Source organism: Plecotus auritus, assembly GCF_963455305.1.
Source record: "Plecotus auritus genome assembly, chromosome: 7".
NCBI lineage: Eukaryota > Metazoa > Chordata > Mammalia > Chiroptera > Vespertilionidae > Plecotus > Plecotus auritus.
In genome coordinates, this window is record NC_137774.1 from 108,362,245 (window position 1) to 108,380,644 (window position 18,400).

At 37.8% G+C, this 18,400-nt stretch overlaps 2 protein-coding genes across 3 annotated transcripts in view; one reads left to right on the forward strand and one right to left on the reverse strand.

The window, feature by feature from the left end:
* Positions 1-3,899, forward strand: part of MCC (MCC regulator of WNT signaling pathway) — a gene marked incomplete at its 5' end in the record, with an annotated part of 397,198 nt that extends 393,299 nt beyond the window's left edge. The window contains one exon of the mRNA XM_080682125.1: positions 1,225-3,899. Within this exon, the coding sequence (XP_080538251.1) occupies positions 1,225-1,405 (181 nt within the window). The 3' untranslated portion in view covers positions 1,406-3,899. The remainder of the gene's footprint in view (positions 1-1,224) is intronic.
* Positions 3,900-12,644: 8,745 nt separating this feature from the next.
* The window catches only part of DCP2 (decapping mRNA 2), a 45,629-nt gene continuing 39,873 nt past the window's right edge, over positions 12,645-18,400 (reverse strand). For both annotated transcript variants that reach the window (XM_080682126.1, XM_080682127.1), the window contains 2 exons: positions 17,466-17,517; positions 12,645-15,883 (listed from right to left, as the gene is read on the reverse strand). In XM_080682126.1, the coding sequence (XP_080538252.1) occupies positions 15,720-15,883; positions 17,466-17,517 (216 nt within the window). In that variant the 3' untranslated portion in view covers positions 12,645-15,719. The remainder of the gene's footprint in view (positions 15,884-17,465; positions 17,518-18,400) is intronic.

Genomic DNA, 18,400 nt, shown 5'->3' on the forward strand with positions numbered 1-18,400 from the left:
AGTTCTGAGAAGGCATGCAATTTTTTAAAAACCTGTTTGTGTTTATGCCAATGTTTTCCAAACAAAATTGGCGCCAGACCTTTTATTTGAGCAATATTTACTACCCGGTGGGAACACTTTAGGAAGTGTTGCTCTGAGACGGCAGTCTCGAACTTTTTGGGCTCAGGACCCCTTTATACTCAAAAAACTGAGGACTTCAAAGAGCTTTGTCCTTATAATTATTTATCTAATGACATTTCTCATTTTAGAAACTAAAACACAATTTTTTTCAAGTTTTTATTAATTCATTTACTTAAAAATATACATTATTTACCTATAACACACATGACCTTTGTTTAAAAAATAACTTATTTTACAAAAAATAGAGTGGTACTGTTTTTACAATTTTGCACATTGCTAGTATCTGGTTTAATAGAAGACAGCTAGAACCTCACAACTGCTTCTCCTGACAACAATTTGTTTTGAAATAGATCAAGGAAATCAGCTTCCACTATAGGTAGAAAATATAGGACCTCACAAACCCCCCTCCCCAAAAAAGGCTCTCAGGAAATGTGGGGATCAGTCTTCAGGCCATACTTAAAGAATCTGAATGCACATGGGGTGCTGCTTTAGAGACAGAGGGCACCGGGACTTACCCAGCCCTCTCTTCACGGGCTCCCAGCGGGGACAGTTCACAGAGGCCTGTATTTTACTCTTGTGTGGCTGGCGTTAGCTTCTGGCCTGAGTGCTCTGAATCCCACCAGTCCACAGAGTAACAGGAAGTTGTCCAGCCACTCTGCCCTCGTCCCAGGTGAGGTTCTTGGATTACACTAGTGTGTGAGGCACTCTTTCCTGTAGCGAACACTTGACCATCTGTTGCAGGCAGCCATGAACAACAAACAGACACAGTATTTGTATTTAAATGACAGATTTCTGGACTTCAGCTCCCTTTCTGCTTATTTTGGATGTGGCTAGTTTGGATTGTTGGTTTAAATCTCTGCTAATACATTAGTGACAAGCCTTTAGCAGTCAAGCTGAATGCGTCATGGTTAAGCCAAGAGATTCATGGCCATGAGCATTGAAATACTAACCACTTGACTTCAGATTCTTACTGAGAGGCTGAGTGACCTGTTCTTCAGAGCAGTGCTGACTGGACCGGGCTACCCAGGGGACAAGATAGTGTATCTGTGTCTCGGTGCTATCTCAGGTGAATCTTCAATCTCATTCCCTTCTGTTCCCACATAGCAACCTGGTGGCTGCCTATGAGAAAGCAAAGAAGAAGCATCAAAACAAACTCAAGAAGCTGGAGTCTCAGATGATGGCCATGGTGGAAAGACATGAGACCCAAGTAAGGATGCTCAAGCAAAGAATAGCTCTGCTGGAAGAGGAGAACTCCAGGCCACACACCAACGAAACTTCACTTTAATTGGCACTCGGGCACCAAAGTCCTACTGGTGGAAGCTAAATTATAGCAGGTCACCGAAGAGAGAAGGTCTCCAGGTGACAGAGCACCTGTTGGGAAAATTAAGGATTGGCAGGTAGGTCAGCACTAGGACAACGGAGTGCCGTAATTCAGCCCTGGAGGTGAGCGTCCCTGGTGACACTGTATACAGACCGCATCCCAAGGATCCTGCTCCTCCACTACCGGCCCATGGACCGCATGTAAATACCGCTGTGTGCCATGCTCAGCAGGACTTGCTGCTGCTTCCAGCACTGGCTTTGTCACGCTCCCTCCTTTCCTGCGTCAGTGGTGTCCCAGGCATTTGTCTTACTGGATTTTCCGCTCTTTCCTTCTGTTTGGCAGACAGTAACCTTACCTCTGGCATCCAGATTTCTCCTTTCATTCTCCTCCAGGGAAAAACTGACATACACAGGGGAATGGAAGGGGGTCTACATATCTAGATTTGCTTACTGCAAGAAGGCTTTGGTTTTCAAGTCCCATGCGTCAACTCTAAGACACAGGCTGTCACTCAGAGATGCTCTGGGAGGCAGATTACAGGAAAATGGCAGATAGGTGTTTCAGTCCCAGATATGAAATTATAGGTAGAGCAGGCACAGGCCTGTGCCTGAACAATTCTGTATGGAAGAATGAAATCGCCTTCAGCTCTCATCGTGGAGGTAGGGAGCTCTCTTCTGACTTTGGTATTGCCCCTACCAAGTGGAGCCTTATCAATAGCCAAGGCTTGGCGCTGACAGAATCCTGTTGATACGTGTATTGGAACTAAAATTTTATCTAATTATTTTCAGAGCAGAGGAGCATTTTTAGTACTTTCCACCCACCCCAGAGCACTACATAATTGCTATTTGTGTGAATCAAAGTTCATCCACAAATTATATGTAGCTATGGACCTGCCTCTAATTTTTGTAAAGGAAAGAGCCAGGACCCTGAGCAGATAAGTTTCGCAGGCTGATCCCACCCATTTAAGAGATTGCTACTGACCTGCCAGTTCGACTCTGCTCCCGAGGCTATGAAGGGCAGGGGTGAGGGAATGGTCCTTGAGGCCTCCTTTTCTCCCCCCGAGACTTGGTGATCATTAGCATATGGTGCTTAAACAGGTTAAATCTCAAGCAAAATGGTGACAGGGCAGGACCAAAGTACCTGAATTCTTTCAGGAAGGGCTTCCATCTTAAATTCATTATTCCTTTCCTACTGTAACCTTCACCCTTTCACTTTCTTTCTGTAGTTGCCCTACAGAGACATTTTCAAGGACCACTTGCCATTTATTCTGTAGTACCTAAGGTCCACCCCAATGCCACAGTTTTGCTTATGACAGGTAATTACATCCCCAAGCTAAATGTCTGTTTTCAGAGAGCATGAATCCAGGTCCTCAGCCTTCGGCACAATGGACAAAGACACTCTAGCCACAACCTTGGAGGGCAGAGTTTTATCCCAAAAGCAACCAACTTTCTCAGGTAAGCAGTGAGGCTGCCCAATCTTCAAAAAAAGTCAACTGGCATCGGTGTGTCAACTGGCATCTGTGTGGAAGAACCAGCTTGTGGGTGCTTAGAACACTAAGAAAAGTGCCTGCTGGTTCCTCCTTCTGCTATGAGTCTACCACAAGCTGGTTCATGTGGTTTTTAAAATCAATTTTTACTCTTTGGGTAAATTTTCATGTTGTCACAAGGAAAATGTTTTGGCTGAAAAGTATTTCCAAAAATCAGTTTTCTCCATTTTCCCAGCTTGCCTAGGGCAGTGGTCGGCAAACTGCGGCTCGCGAGCCACATGCGGCTCTTTGGCCCCTTGAGTGTGGCTCTTCCACAAAATACCACGGCCTGGGCGAGTCTATTTTGAAGAAGTGGCATTAGAAGAAGTTTAAGTTTAAAAAATTTGGCTCTCAAAAGAAATTTCAATCGTTGTACTGTTGATATTTGGCTCTGTTGACTGATTTTGCCGACCACTGGCCTTGGGGAATGTCCTCCTCTAAGCAAACTGGGCATGCATTCATGGCTTTCTGACACAGGAATAAAGTCCTGTCTGCTGGCCTGTCTACGATTCTCACTCCAAGTTAAAACAGAGAACCCACCCTTGTAGGGTTAGTTCATGTAACCCCTCCAGACCAGAAGGTCTCTTCCATTAAGAGCCCCTGTATTACTGAAACTACCTGGCCTCATTCTGAGTTTACAATACTTTTTAAATATGTGTTGAGTAGGTAAAACTATTCCCCAGTAAAACTGTTACTTTTATAAATGTGTAGAATAAAAAAAGCTATCATTGGTTGATTTCCTTTCCTTGTATTTTTCAAATACGGTTATGCTAATTGTGGGGCTTACTAAAACTGAATTGATCATTAAATGACTGCAGGTGCCTGGGTAATTTTCCTTTTTTATAAGCTGAATTATTCTTCCTAAATAGAAGCTGGTTTATATTAACATCTCCATCAGGGGTAAAACAATGTTCTTAATTCTAACTTGTATGCGATAAAAAAAAAAAAAAACTTTAGATCTTCGTATTTTTAACTGTTTTCTCCCAGTGGTTTCTTACCCCTTTTAGGCAGTTAACTTCTCTGTTCAGTCTTTGTCTCTTAGAGCAATGGGCATGGAAAGAAAAGACCCATTTCACAGTTTTCTTGAGTGTAGTTCCTGCCTGCTGCTGAATGGAGGCAAAAATCAGATAAGAGAATTCTGTCTGTGGTACCATCAATGTCTAAGTGGGCCTAACAACTATTCTGATGTCTGCCAAGCCCCAAGTGCTCCAGCTACCAAAACTGCCATGCCACAGACCTGTAGGTGGTAAGATTCCTCTTTGAGACTTTCACCAAAAGTTATTCATGATTAAATATCTATGTCATCAGACAGCTGACACTCATCATGCCCTCGAGCCCCAGAGGAATTATGAGGTGTCTCAGCATTGCCAATGCAGGTAATTAACTGTTTCATATTCACTCTCATCTGCTGCCATGTCAAGTTTCTGAAGTTAATATCCAGTGCTTGAAACTGGAAATACTATGTCAATAAAAAATTAAGTACCAGTTAAACATAATTGCTTAATTCTCCTTTGAGGTGCATGCCCTTCTTACTGAGTTTTCCTCTGAGCAGTACTTTGCAGGAACCTCAGAGTGACGTGCAAAATGCATAACTAGGAATATGGCTCATCCATGAAACTAAAGTGAAAATTTCATCTATTTCTTGATGCAGCAAACAGAGCTATAGTTAGTTTCTAGAGGCCAAAAGGGGAGCAAGGTCTCTGATGATTAAGTTTTGCATTGAGGGCATAGTCATTGTATTGGCAAGTTTTTATTTGGGGTGGGGCAGACATAAATAACATTTTTGTTTTTTCTATAATAGGTGACACTAAAAAATCATATTTATATTTATTTTTCATTTTATCTACAGAATGTCTTATTTGTCAAGAAATAATACAATCACCACCTTTCACTGAGGCTTACAAACTTACTAGTGCTCAGAAGCTGGGCACTACTTTGTAAGAGACAAAACTTGTTACAAAACAAAAATTATGCCTTTGCTGCACTCCCAGTTCTCACTAAAGTTTACCCAAATCCTATTCTAGATCATTGAAACTTCATGTGTCTACAGGCCAGGTTGAAGTTAGCCCTGAACATGCCACCTTCTGCAGTTCCTCCTGCTTCACACACTTAAAGTTACTTTCTGTCTGACTACATTTGTAGTCACTAACAGATATAAAGAGTTAGCCTAAAGCATATAACTGGAATTAAAATGATCACTAAATGATCACTAAATGGCTATTAAAATATAAAGAAGTGGAAAAGGGTACAAGTTCGAATAGCAGCTGTTTTGCTAAATCCTGTGTAAAGGTAGCTAGTTCCACATATAGACAACAATTACATTTTTAGTTAAGATTTTGCATGTGACCTTAACAAGAAATCATTCTGCTCCAGTAACAACAAATACTACTGGATAACCATATACTTCACCAACAGTACTTGATTTTTCCATAGTCGAGGTAGATACAAAATCTGATCCAATAATCATCTGAAATATCAGCTCAGCAGCATAGAACAAGCTATATACAAAATTCCCCCATATTCATACTGATGACAAGCGTAGTTGTTCCTGGTCTACATTCACTTTTGCACTTTCTGCAAATTAAATCCATGTGGAAAATGTTCTGTTTGTAGAACTCCTGGTACTCACTTATAGTGTTCACGTTAGGACTGCCAAGTGAAAAAAGAAAAGGACCCTAATAATCTGCTTTGATAATGAAACATGTTCCTTTCTTTACTACTTCTGATAAGTTTTTAGACATTGTCAAGACTTACTTACTTTGCATGAGACTTGTTTCCTATTTGAAAATGTGCTACTTTTAAACCACTTGAACTATTAGAAAAACCTGCTTGAATGTACTCAGTTATTAAAGCACATGTGACTAAGTCTGTCAGTATTGTTCTACTGTTTGTACTAAAAGTCTCATTTTACAGTTGCTACTTAGCCCTGTACTATACCTTGTAGATTATTCATTTGTATGCTTTAAATGTTTCTAGATGCCTTTCACTTTATTAGCAGCTGTAAAATAGCTACTTTGTGTTCTTTGATATATAATTGTTTTTTAAAATCTCCATTTATTTATACAGAGACATTTATAATATTTTACAAACATTCTTATATTCTGAATAAATATTTCTAATTCCATGATGTACTGGAACTGTGTTCATTAAAGGGAAAGGCTGTCCTTCCATAATACTGTTTGTCTAACATGTAAATATCAGATCTGTGGGGGTTCACACTAAATCACAGCCCTAGTCAAAGCGGGACTAGAAGACAGACTATAGTTAGGTTAAAACAGCCAAAGAAACCTCATTTATCACCAAATTTATATTTGGCAGCCTGTTCAAGTTTAATATGAATGGGAAGTTATTAACGGATTTTCTTTTCCTTTTAAAACATCACTGAAACGGGGAATATAATCAAGAACTGGAAATACAAGGAAGTCATACATGACTACAATAAAGGATGAAACCAGCTCTGCAATATGTCAGTTCTATCTCAAAGCAAAGTACCTTTGACAAGAGTGTAATACCTTGGTCACTCTCAATACTTTAAATAAAATAAAAATATTATTGAGATCTGTAGAAGAGAATATATTTCTTTCTACCCTGAGATCCAAGGACTGTCAAGTATTAAAAACTTGATTCTAGAACAATTCAAGAATTGCGAGATTATGTATCTAACTCATACTCAACAACCAAACTGTAATTGTTTTGAGATAGAAAATACATACCAGTTCTTTATTTTCATTGCAGAGATACTCTACAGTTTAATATTTCTTCCTATCAGATAAACATACCTTTATCTTATACTTATCATTTCTTATTGGTCCAAAGAGATGCAACCATAATATGAGCAACATGGAACCTATAACAAGTAATAGCAGAAAGCAAATTAAAAGGTAGTAAGTAAAACTGCCCAAGCAGCAAATTTATTAGTATTGCACTACAGTCAAAATTTAACACAATAATGTTTTTACAGAAAGCCAGTATTTGAACAATCAACTAAAAAAAAAAGTTTTAAAGTACAAAGAAAACCTTCCATTATTCAAATTGTATTCTGTAATTTCTAAATTGGTGTTACATCAAAAAGCTTTCAAAGAGAACATCATAACTTAACACATAGGAATTTGTTCATTCTCTCAGTGGAGAGTACAGCTGGCATTTCTAGTCAACTTTGGAAGTGCAGTAATCCTGCAAACATTTAAACTCCCAATTCATAAACTTGAGTCTTCCTTTATTTATGATAGTTACACCCAATATAAATGAAAAACAGTCATTAACACCAAGGGAAAGAGACAAAGCTACTGTTCAACCAGGATGTATAAATCCATTTTAAAGTACCAATGATGTAACTACATGGTGAACCCAACAGGTATTTGGGGGTTCCTTTTCTGCTCTCCCTGAATATTTGACAATTAACCAAAACAAGCACCAAGAATTTCATTACTACCATAGACAGAATAACTCTAAAGTTTACTTACATAGTCTTTCTGCAAACATTAAAATGCCCTAAGATAAAGTAATGAAATGATGCTATTAAGGCAAAATTTAAATGTTAAATTTCACATAAAACAAAAATGATTATTGAATAACATTTACAAATCTATTTAGTTATCACATTTATTCTGAAGTAGTTTTCTCAATTGAATATCATATACTTAGACCATTTTATCCATTTTTTTTGCCAGCTTTTTAAGTTCCAAATAATTTGTTTAACATGGCTCAGCATAAATGTCTTCACCTTTTTCAGACAAACTATTCACAAGAAAGGACTACATATTTTCCATGAACACTACCTAGTCCTCACAGCATAAAAAACACTTGTTCATATCTTGTTTTAGAAATAGGCAGGATATAAAAAGAAGTGAATTCTTAACTCCCTTTCCCATCCAAACTAAAGAGTATGCCCTTATTTTGCTTAGATGAAAGATACATAGATTTCACTTAAGTTAGCTAATACATGAATTATAATTCCATTTGATTAATCATTTTATTCTGAAATAAGATTGTTTGAAATTTTAAAGCCAACAAGTAAAATCAACAATCTGAATTGTATGAGTCAGTACCTACCAAAGAATTTTATAAGGTATTAAGTCAATAAGCAAACTTCAAAAACAATTATAAGGAAATATATATATATATATATGTATATACACAAATATATGTATGTAAAATAGTTCATGATTTTATTTTCCTTCCCTGTTTGTTAATGAAAAAAGAGTTTGTAATATTTATCAAATAGAAGGTTAGCTGCCTCCTGTCCTAACTCTGAAGTGAAATATATGCAAAAAGTAACATTAAAGACACAGTTCTTTGGACACTTGCCTTTGAAACTAAAAAATACTTGTGCAAGATGCAAACACAAACCCAAAATGAACATAAAGATCGTGGTGCCCTAGGACAGCGGGGAGATGTGCTCTGTGCTTTTCCATCCGTACATATCCTAAGTAAAGTACATGAAGAGTGCCAGTCCCCAGCTACTCACTATATCAGCACATCTAGCCAAACTGATGAGGAAGAGTTACTGCCTCTCTCAATTTCATTCACCATTGTAAACCTTTGCTTTCATTTGCTGCCATGCAGAGTCTATTCCTAAAATCACAAAAGCATAAGCCAAGATATTTTACAAAGAACTAGCTAACTACTTAAAGCTTGAGAAATGACCAAATGTAGATTTGTGCCGCAAATGTTTCACTCCATGCTTGGTAGCTATAGACTGCTTTAGGACCTCAGATTCAATTAATTAAAAACAGATTAAATTGTTAAATTCTACCTTAAAAAGTCTACAGCCACCCTAGCCAGTTTGGCTCAGTGGATACAGCATCAACCTGCAGACTGAAGGGCCCCAGGTTCAATTCCGGGCAAGGGCACATGCCTGGGTTGTGGGCTCGATTCCTCAGTAGGGAGTGTGCAGGAGGCAGCCGATCAATGATTCTCATCATTGATGTTTCTCTCTCTCCCTCTCTGAAATCAATGAAAGTATATATATATTTTTTAAATGTCCTTAAAAAAATATATCAAAAAAAAAAAGTCCACAGCCTAGGAATAATAACTAAGACCTCTAAAAGACTGAGGACCAGCAGAACACTGCTCATTTCACCCTAGAAACGCATAGATGTTTTCTTTATTCCCAACCCAATATGACAGCCACATATATTGAGACTTAAAATAGCACTAGTTTCTACAGCCCTCCAATGTGCTTACTGTTCAAGGACCATAGTGAGATCAACTCTCAAAAGCAAGACATTATCGCTGCTTACATATGCCCAGAGTGCAGATTCACCATAGGTATGCAGCACAAATAAAAAGAAAAAAAACTCTTCTACAATATAAGGAGAGTAGGGGGAGTAGGGAGAGGAATTCAATGGCCTCTTCCTGGCTAGTCACACCAAGAAAAATGATTAAAAAACAGGTCTTAAAGTGGTACAACAGATAGAAGCCAGTAACTAAAACAACACCCAAACATCTGCAAGAATCCTCCCACCAAAAAAGCAGCAAATCTATGTTCAGGGCCTTATTCTTCACCCAATGGACTGAAAGACTAGTCTACTAAGAACAGAGTCCATGTGGAACAAAATTATAAACAAGGGAATTGGTTTCTATATTGAATCCCTTTCCCCAGAGCACCCCTGACCAGCACTACAGTGTCAATACAAAGCACCTTGTCAAGGTTAGTGCCTTTTAGATTTTTCTTTCAAGCTGCTACCACAGCGTACCAGCCTCTCTGCTAACCACAGAAGACCAAAGACAAATGGAATCTCTTTTAACTGACAAAATTATTAATCTGGGGATCCAGATCAAAGGTTTGATGATGAACATTTCTCAAGATATAAGACTTCTATTATTTATTATGTTTTTTTTTTATTTATACTTCTTTGTACTTTATGTGAAACTCTGAGCCACTAAGCTCATGGAAGCCAGCCCTTCAAGTCTACTCCCATGCATGAGAGGTAGCTTTACTGTTTTCCCTAACCATATAGGGACTACTATTTCAATGGCAAATGCTGTTAGTCACCAGGCAACTAGATGGGAAGGAATGGATCACCATACAGGACAAATGTATACCTTCCACATGAAAAGACTATGACACGGCTGACTACGGTTGTGTATGCTCTGGGTTACGCTACTATGAAAAAGCAGGGCACTTCAGTATGGCTGGAATTGCAAAGTGTCAGCACAGTAAGGACCAGACTCCCAAACACTGATCTTTAAAGTGAGAAAATTTACCTCAGATTTCCTGGATTGCTTGGCAACTGAACGTAGGATAAATTAACTATCCAGAGCTAGAAAACACCTGGTAATGGCCACATACTATTAAGACTCTGCTTGGGGTAAGCAGTGCTCACAGTTCTACTGTAGTACATCATAAAGCACTCAAGAACTGTTTTATCTCCTCTAAATTTTTTTCCTTACACTCTCTCTGCCCAGCAACTAAACTTATCTTCTTTTAGGGCACTTTTATTCTAAAATAATAACCTGTCATATTTTTTGAAACTTCAATCCAGAACTCTACTTTGAAAGCACGGGCAGACCCTTTCCTGGCCATTGGCAATCGGCCATCATTATGACAGAGGAGTACAGACTTTAAGAGTAACTCAATTCCAAGAAAAAAGGGACTGAGAAAGCCCATCATAATCTCAGTTTTAGAATGTTTGGCAACTATACAAATGCACTTTATTTTTTTTTTAAATATATTTTTATTGATATTTTACAGAGAGGAAGGGAGAGAGGGATAGAGAGCTAGAAAACATCGATGAGAGAGAAACATCGATCAGCTGCCTCCTGCACACCTCCCACTGGGGATGTGCCCGCAACCAAGGTACATGCCCTTGACCAGAATCGAACCCGGGACCCCTCAGTCCGCAGGCCGATGCTCTATCCACTGAGCCAAACCAGTTTCGGCACAAATGCACTTTAAAGTCTTAGGACAGAATACAAAATGAGGAGCTCTAGCTAGTCTTTATTAAGCTATCAGGAATAAAGTTTAACAAAACTTGTTCTACTAACACCTGTTTACCTAGAGACAGGTAAGTACTTAAACATAAAGGATACTGATACCATCAGACAAAGTAAGAGTTTGTCTTATTTATCATTAGTTACAGCAATACATGAGCCCCTTTCTCTAGGCTAGAAGATAATCCAAGTCAAAATTACTAGGTAACACTTATTTTTCTCCAATCAGAAAAATGTTAATGAATCTGACCTTATAACTATCATAATAATAAAGAGCTAATATGCTAATGGTCGGGACGTCATAACACGTAATAACCTATCACGTGCTCCGGAGACAGGGCTAAAGCTGGGAGGCGCCTGGAGGAGGCAACTTGAGGGACTGAGGGTGGGGCTTGAAGCGGCCAGAGAAGGCCAGAGGGGTCGGGGCTGGGCCAGGCACGCTGGAGCTCTGCGTGGAGAGGTTTGGGTGTCAAGGCAGGCAGTGGGTAGCTGGGTGGGGCCACACGATTTCGCACGCTGGGCTCCTAGTGATTAATATAAAAAGGAAATACTGCCTCAGAGAGTAACTGAGACACAATAGATGTCAATCAAAACAAAATCTCTGAGCAGGAAGAGGAAAGTCCAACCGTACAAAAATATAAAAAGCCAAGAGATATTATCAGTAGTAAGAAAACTTACTTGGCTGACTTGTATAACTGACTTCATTCCTTACTGTTCAAGTTAACTACCTACTGGACACACACACAAAAAAAAGTTAAATGAGAGAGTAGGTAATGAAATGTTTTTAATGCACACATGCACTCAGACCTGAATATTTCTAAAGACCACCACAATATATTAAGTTTTATAGAAGAATTTAATCCCTTTGGAAGGATGCTATTCACTTAAATTTGAGTTCTTTTCAGGTGATATTAGAGTAGTCCCCACTTATCCACAGAGATGCATTCCAAAATCCCCAGTGGATGCCTGAAACCACAGATAGTACCAAACCCTAAATACACTATGTTGTTTCCTATAAATACATATCTTTTCACTTAAAGGAAGCACTTTACGACTTCTCTTTGACACATCCAAGTTGCCAGCATCACTACTCCTGTGCTTTGGGCCATTATCAAGTAAAACTTAGAGGCCTGGTGCATGAATTCGTGCACCAGTGGGGTCCCTCGGCCTGGCCTGCAGAATTGGGCCAAAACCAGCTCTCCAACATCCCCCAAGGGGTCCCAGATTGCGAGAGGGTGCAGGCCAGGCCGAGGGACCCCACCGGTGCATGATAGGGGCCAGGGAGGGATCGTGGAAGGGCTCCAGGGCATGTCCAGCCCATCTTGTTCAATCCCGATCGGCCGGACCCCAGCAGCAAGCTAACCTACTGGTCGGAGTGTCTGCCCCTGGTGGTCAGTGAATGTCATAGCAACTGGTCGACCAGTTGACTATCTGCCCCCTGGTGGTCAGTGCACATCATAGCAAGCGGTTCAGAGGCCTTAGCATATCATTAGCATACTACGCTTTGATTGAACGGCCGACCAGACACTTAGCATATTAGGCTTTTATTATATAGGATAAGGGTCTCTTGAACACAAGCACTGTGATACCATGACCGTCAATCTGAAGACCGTGATGGCTACTAATTGAATAATGGGCAGCAGGAACATATACAGCATGGATCCTAAACAAAGGGATGAATCAAGTCCTTGGCTGGAGGGAGCAGGATAGCATGAGATTTCATGCAACTAGAACAACACACAATTTAAAACTTATGAATTGTTTATTTCTGGAATTTTCCACTTATAATTTTCAGACCACAGTTGCTTATAGGTAACTAAAACCACAGAAAGCAAAGCTACAGATAAATGAGGACTACTAAACAAATTACTAGAAGACAAACTACCAACCCAATCTTATAGCATAGTATAAAATCAATTTTGCTACATATCTTCAATATCTGTACTAACTGGCATTTAATAGAAAAATAAGGATCTCCAAAGCTTAAAGCAGCAAATAGGGAACACAGTTCCTTTGACAGCAAAGACTTGCCTTCTATATTAGTATGAAAATCCAACTTAATTTCACTCATGCTCATAAAAGAATTTTATCAGGTTCTCAGACATCTTTAAATGTTCATGTCTCTGAAGAGCATCACTATCTGAAATCATAAAACCATTAACTTGCTATTTCTTAATAGAAATGTGTAAACCATATCCCTATCTTTTGGATTACAATAGTAAAGTACAAAAACAATTCATTTAACATCTTAACAATCATTACAGTTATATATAAAAGCACCTACAAAATTTTAAAAATAAAAGATTCACAGTGCACTGAACCTTGGAACATATAAGGTTGGAACATAAGAACATTTAAAAAGTGGATTCAAAGACATAAACATAATATGAAGCCAACAAAACTACTCTTATATAGCTTAAAATGCAGCACACAGAAGTTAAGTTATTGCATATTCAGCACACTTCTTTATCACTTGATTTCTTCAGACCATGCTATCATTTCTCAAAGGAGAAATCTAGTTCTGTGCTAAACATGGCCTTTCTCAAGGAAACCTGAACACTGAGAAACTAATACACAGGTTCAAGGGAATAAGTATAGCAGATGTACATAAAGCAGATACATCCAACTTACACATTTTCTGCATAGTTTAATCACATCACAAACATAAACTTTACTCACATCTTTTAACACTTTATCTCAAACTCAAGATAGCTAAAAGCCTCAAATTATCAAAATACCATCCCCACAATACCTATTTTGCTCCACAGTGTATGAGTGAAGCAGTACAACAGCAGTAACATTGAGCTATGGTTAAACCACCATCACTGAAAAGAGATAATTTGTTGGTTCTTGAAAGGCTCAACACTATTAGACACACTTCTGATAACTAATCTCTTTTGCTTTAATATTGAGAGCTGAAAAATCCAAATCTAGGCACAAGGCTGACCATGGTATAGTACTCACTTAAAAAGAAAAAACATAAAAAAAACACTAAAAATTAAATGGTTTCCAGATGACAGTAAATGAGTGAAAATGATTTAACTATCAGGCAAACGAAGTTTCACTCCCTTAACAATTGAACAGAAATCTGGAATGCTGGGACCAACTATAAATATGGCTCAAGGAGACCCAAGCAAAGCAGTTGTATTTCTGGAAAGAAGAGTAAGAACTTCCAAACACAATCATAAAACATATTTTTTAAGAAGTCACAGAAGGATTCACAAATTTGTCACATTAAAAGATGCAGGATTGTAAATAACCTTATGCTAAACACAATGCTGCAATTGTGAATTCTCCTGCTTAGCACCAAGGGGGTGACTTCATTAATAAATATAATTTCTCCTTTAAAATCAAGCCATTTAACAGCTAAAGCAAAGTAATGCCAAGTAAATTCCTTACAATAGCATTTCTTTTGAAAGTCCCATTGGTTACATGAACCCCTAATAGGCTACCTATACAGAATAAAAATTTCTACAATAAAACTTACAAGCAGAGATATATTTTGTGGATACCACATGTAAAAACGATTTTTAAAACCCACATGACAGATGCACACGCACACATATGCTCCCACTCCTCCACCCCCCACAAAGAATTACCTTCACTGAGGTCAGAAATAGCCCAAACACTAAAGTCCCCTTAAAAGCCCTGGTGATTGTCCTTAATTATAGCTGAAATTCTTAAAATGGGCACTGCCATCCTTATTTGGATGTACAAATCCTGAAGACGCAAAATACATTCCTAGAAGTGAGTTATGTATGTTAATTTCATGTTCTGATCTTCCCCCAGAGAGAGGCTTTATCTGTACTTGGGTACACTGCACACCCCTTCCATTCTCACTCCATCACCCAGGGGCTTCAGCATGCTAATAAAAGCAAGTCAGTCTCTTACTACTGCAAATTGGAACCAAATATAACATCTGTTTCCAGAGATCAACACTGAGATGCAATGTAAAACCTAATAATGTCAGTATTCCATACTTATTTACACAACCGTTATATAGAATATATCTTCAAAAGAACAAAATAATTGTACAACACTAAAGAGTTGGCGTCAGGATGAAGACCTAACAAAGGCAGCTGCTGCGTCCCAGCCTCCATGATCTCTGCTACCCACTCTCCAGCAGCCTCACAGGTTTACTGACTGTATGCAGCACAATGCAAAATTAGAGCAGCAACTCCCCACCCAACAACCCAGTCCCTCTCCAGGCTGAGAACTGGGTCCTTAAATGAAGGGCTAAGAGAATTCATTTTGAACATGAACATTATATAGGAGATGCTGGCTCTAAAAACCTTTCAACTAAACTTCAAGCAGAGGAGGATTAAAGAACCTAAGTGGTTAGAAGTAAAGAAATTCACAAAATGAAACCAAAGATGACCTGCAATCTTGACTTCCATGATATTTCAGCTTTTATGTTTAACAAATTATATACCTTGTTTCTTTTAAAATTTCAATATAAGGAAACTAAAGTGAGTAGACAGAGCATTTCCATTAACTTAATGATAACTCAAACACTATTTTCTTGATCAGAATATTAAAAAAAAACCTCAATCACAGGAAAAAATGCCCTCATAAAAAGTAACTTAAATTCATTAGCCAAACACTGAAAAGGTACACCTGTATAAAAGTTTATAAAACTGCATTTACAGTCCAAATTCATGTTTTTCTTTTCTCTCCCTTGCACGAAAACCATCTCCTCAGAAACATCACTGTCTTCCTGCATTTCTTTAAAACACCTGAGAAAGGTAAGGCTCAGAGAGACACCCACTCAAATGCAACAGGTCTCTGGCTCTTGGAACTTCCACAACACATCTGCTGCTCTCAAAGGTCCAAGATTTTCATTATAGCATTATGGTCAAACTTGAAACTCAAAAAGGCTCTGGATGAAAAGGGAAACTTGCAATGTCCATTACATGCCACAGTCTGTCCCTCAGCATTTTCTAACAACTGGTCTTCACCAGAGCAAGGTAAGTCATATGCAGCATCTGTGTTAAAATACAAAAGAAATAAGCTCAGTAATAAATAAGATATAAAATACTGCCCTTTTGTTAAAAATATACTGTGCATGATGATAAATTCCTTTATATCTCCCACACTCTGAGTATTACCTGTTATTGCTTATTTCCACACAAACATTCAAAATCTTAACCTCAGTCTTTATTTTCAAAAATGGGCATACCTGTTTTTAACCTCCAATATTCATATTCTGTGCCAAAATAGTGGGAGCTTCTTGACAGAAATGAAAATTTAAGCATTATAAGATTAAAATTACAACGTACAGTTTGTAAAGATTTTAATTATAGAAAAATCAAGCTAAAGCTTTATTTGGAGCTTACCAATCTTCAGGGAATATACAACCTAAAGAAAAATCCAACTTTTCAAAACCATAGTACAACAAAGCACTGACTTATTATCAGGATTTGGGGGCGTTTTCTAAAGTAGAGCAGGAGCCTGACTAGGAAAGTATGTTTGGAACAGACCGCAAGAAGCTGAGATGAAAACTCTGAAATGAGGTTTCCCAGGACAAAATTTCTTTTATACTTCCTTCTCAAGATGACTCAAAATTTTATACATCCATATGATGCCCAACTAAGTTGGGGCTACAAAGTTATAGTGCTCCTTTTTTAATATTCCTGAACATAGACTTTTTCAAAATTTTGTGAAATAATTTCTGAAATCTTGTTGATTAAACCACAGCTTACATGATCCCACCAGCCAAGATGGCCAGAAAAATCCTATGAAGAGGATTCCTACCCCATCACTCATCTATACTAAACTAATGATAGTTTTTGCTTCTTCGTAGTTAACCTTAATTTTCCAAAATAGGGTTAAAGCATCTCTTTAAAAATAGCTTTTATCTTGCTTAAATCATAGACAATACTCCAAAAAATATGATTATAATGTTTTTCATTTCTTAAGATCTTTTAATTAGAGGTGAATAAATGCCTAACTATTACATAGGGAATTTCATTAAATTCAAAATAGCACCTAAGAAGGAAACAGTCTACTGTATATCCCAACTACATTAGTAATACCAAAGAGCTTTCTACATTCATCAACATTACTTTCCAAATCAAATCACACATCATAATTGAAGATGGAGAAGTTCTAAATGTCATTTTAATAAGTTATCCTTAGTACCAGCTTAAAAAGTTGATCTCTACCTCCAAAAGTGGGAAAATGTTCCCCCCCTAAAGTCTGTGCACCCCTTACATACATTCTATATAACACATAGAATGAGGTCTCCTCATCTTTACAATACTTGATTCTATTCCCTCTCTAAACCTTAGGCTATTATTTACCTACAATATCCATGCACAGCACACAGGTTTGACATTCACAAAATAAATAGCACACTGAAAGGGCAAATAATTTCATATTAATCATGTACATAAATTCATTTTAGCCAGTTTCATATATAGAGTACTTGACCACATATATAAACTCTCTCTACAGACAAGTGCAACTCTGTTTACCCATTATGGTTTATCACACACTCCAGTAAAATCAAGGTTAGGCCAAAACCAAATCCCATGAGGAAAAAGCTTTAAAAAGAAAATAACTTGCCTGTTTCAAAATTATCCTGAAGTTTTCGTGGATGAAGTCTTTTTTCAAATTTCTATTAAAAAAAACATAAACATACACAATATACCATTTCTAGTTATTTCACTTATTATAAATAATACCTACTTTTAAAATGTAATATACTCTGAACATATTTCTTTTTCACTAAATATAAATCTATACCATCATTTTTAATGACTACATGATAGTCTATGACATAGACCTACAATACTGCATTTTTTTTTAAATATATTTTTATTGATTTCAGAGAGAAAGGGAGAGGGAGAGAAAAGAGAAACATCAATGATGGGAGAGAATCATTGACTGGCTGCCTCCTGCACATCCCACACTGGGGATCGAGCCTGCAACCCGGGCATGTGCCCTAGGCCAGAATTGAACCCGGGACCCTTCAGTCTGAAGGCCAACACTCTACCCACTGAGCCAAACCGGCTAGGGATACAACACTGCATTTAATATTGTTTTCTTAGATTATTTACATAGTTTCCAGTTTTTCATTATTAAAAAGAGTAAAGGAATAAATATTCTTTAAATTTCTCTTTTAAGGTAAGACTTTTATCAGGCTTTCAATATAGCCAAACTATTCTCTGAGAGAAGGTTGTACCCATCAGTAAATTTTACGTGTTGTTACTATACTCAACAATACATGACTACATATATTTTCATCTTTGCCAATCTAACAGGAAAAAGTACAGTAATAGTAAAGGGCAAGGAGTCTAACAGTAAACTGATTTTTAACATGTCTTTCTAGTGAACTCAGTAAGTCTGACATTAGGTACAGCATCTAAGGAATTCAGGCAAAATGCTTTTGCTAAAAACTAAAATTACTATTATCACCATTAAAAAAAAGAAAAACAGCCAAAACCGGTTTGGCTCAGTGGTAGAGCGTCGGCCTGCGGATTGAAAGGTCCCGGGTTCGA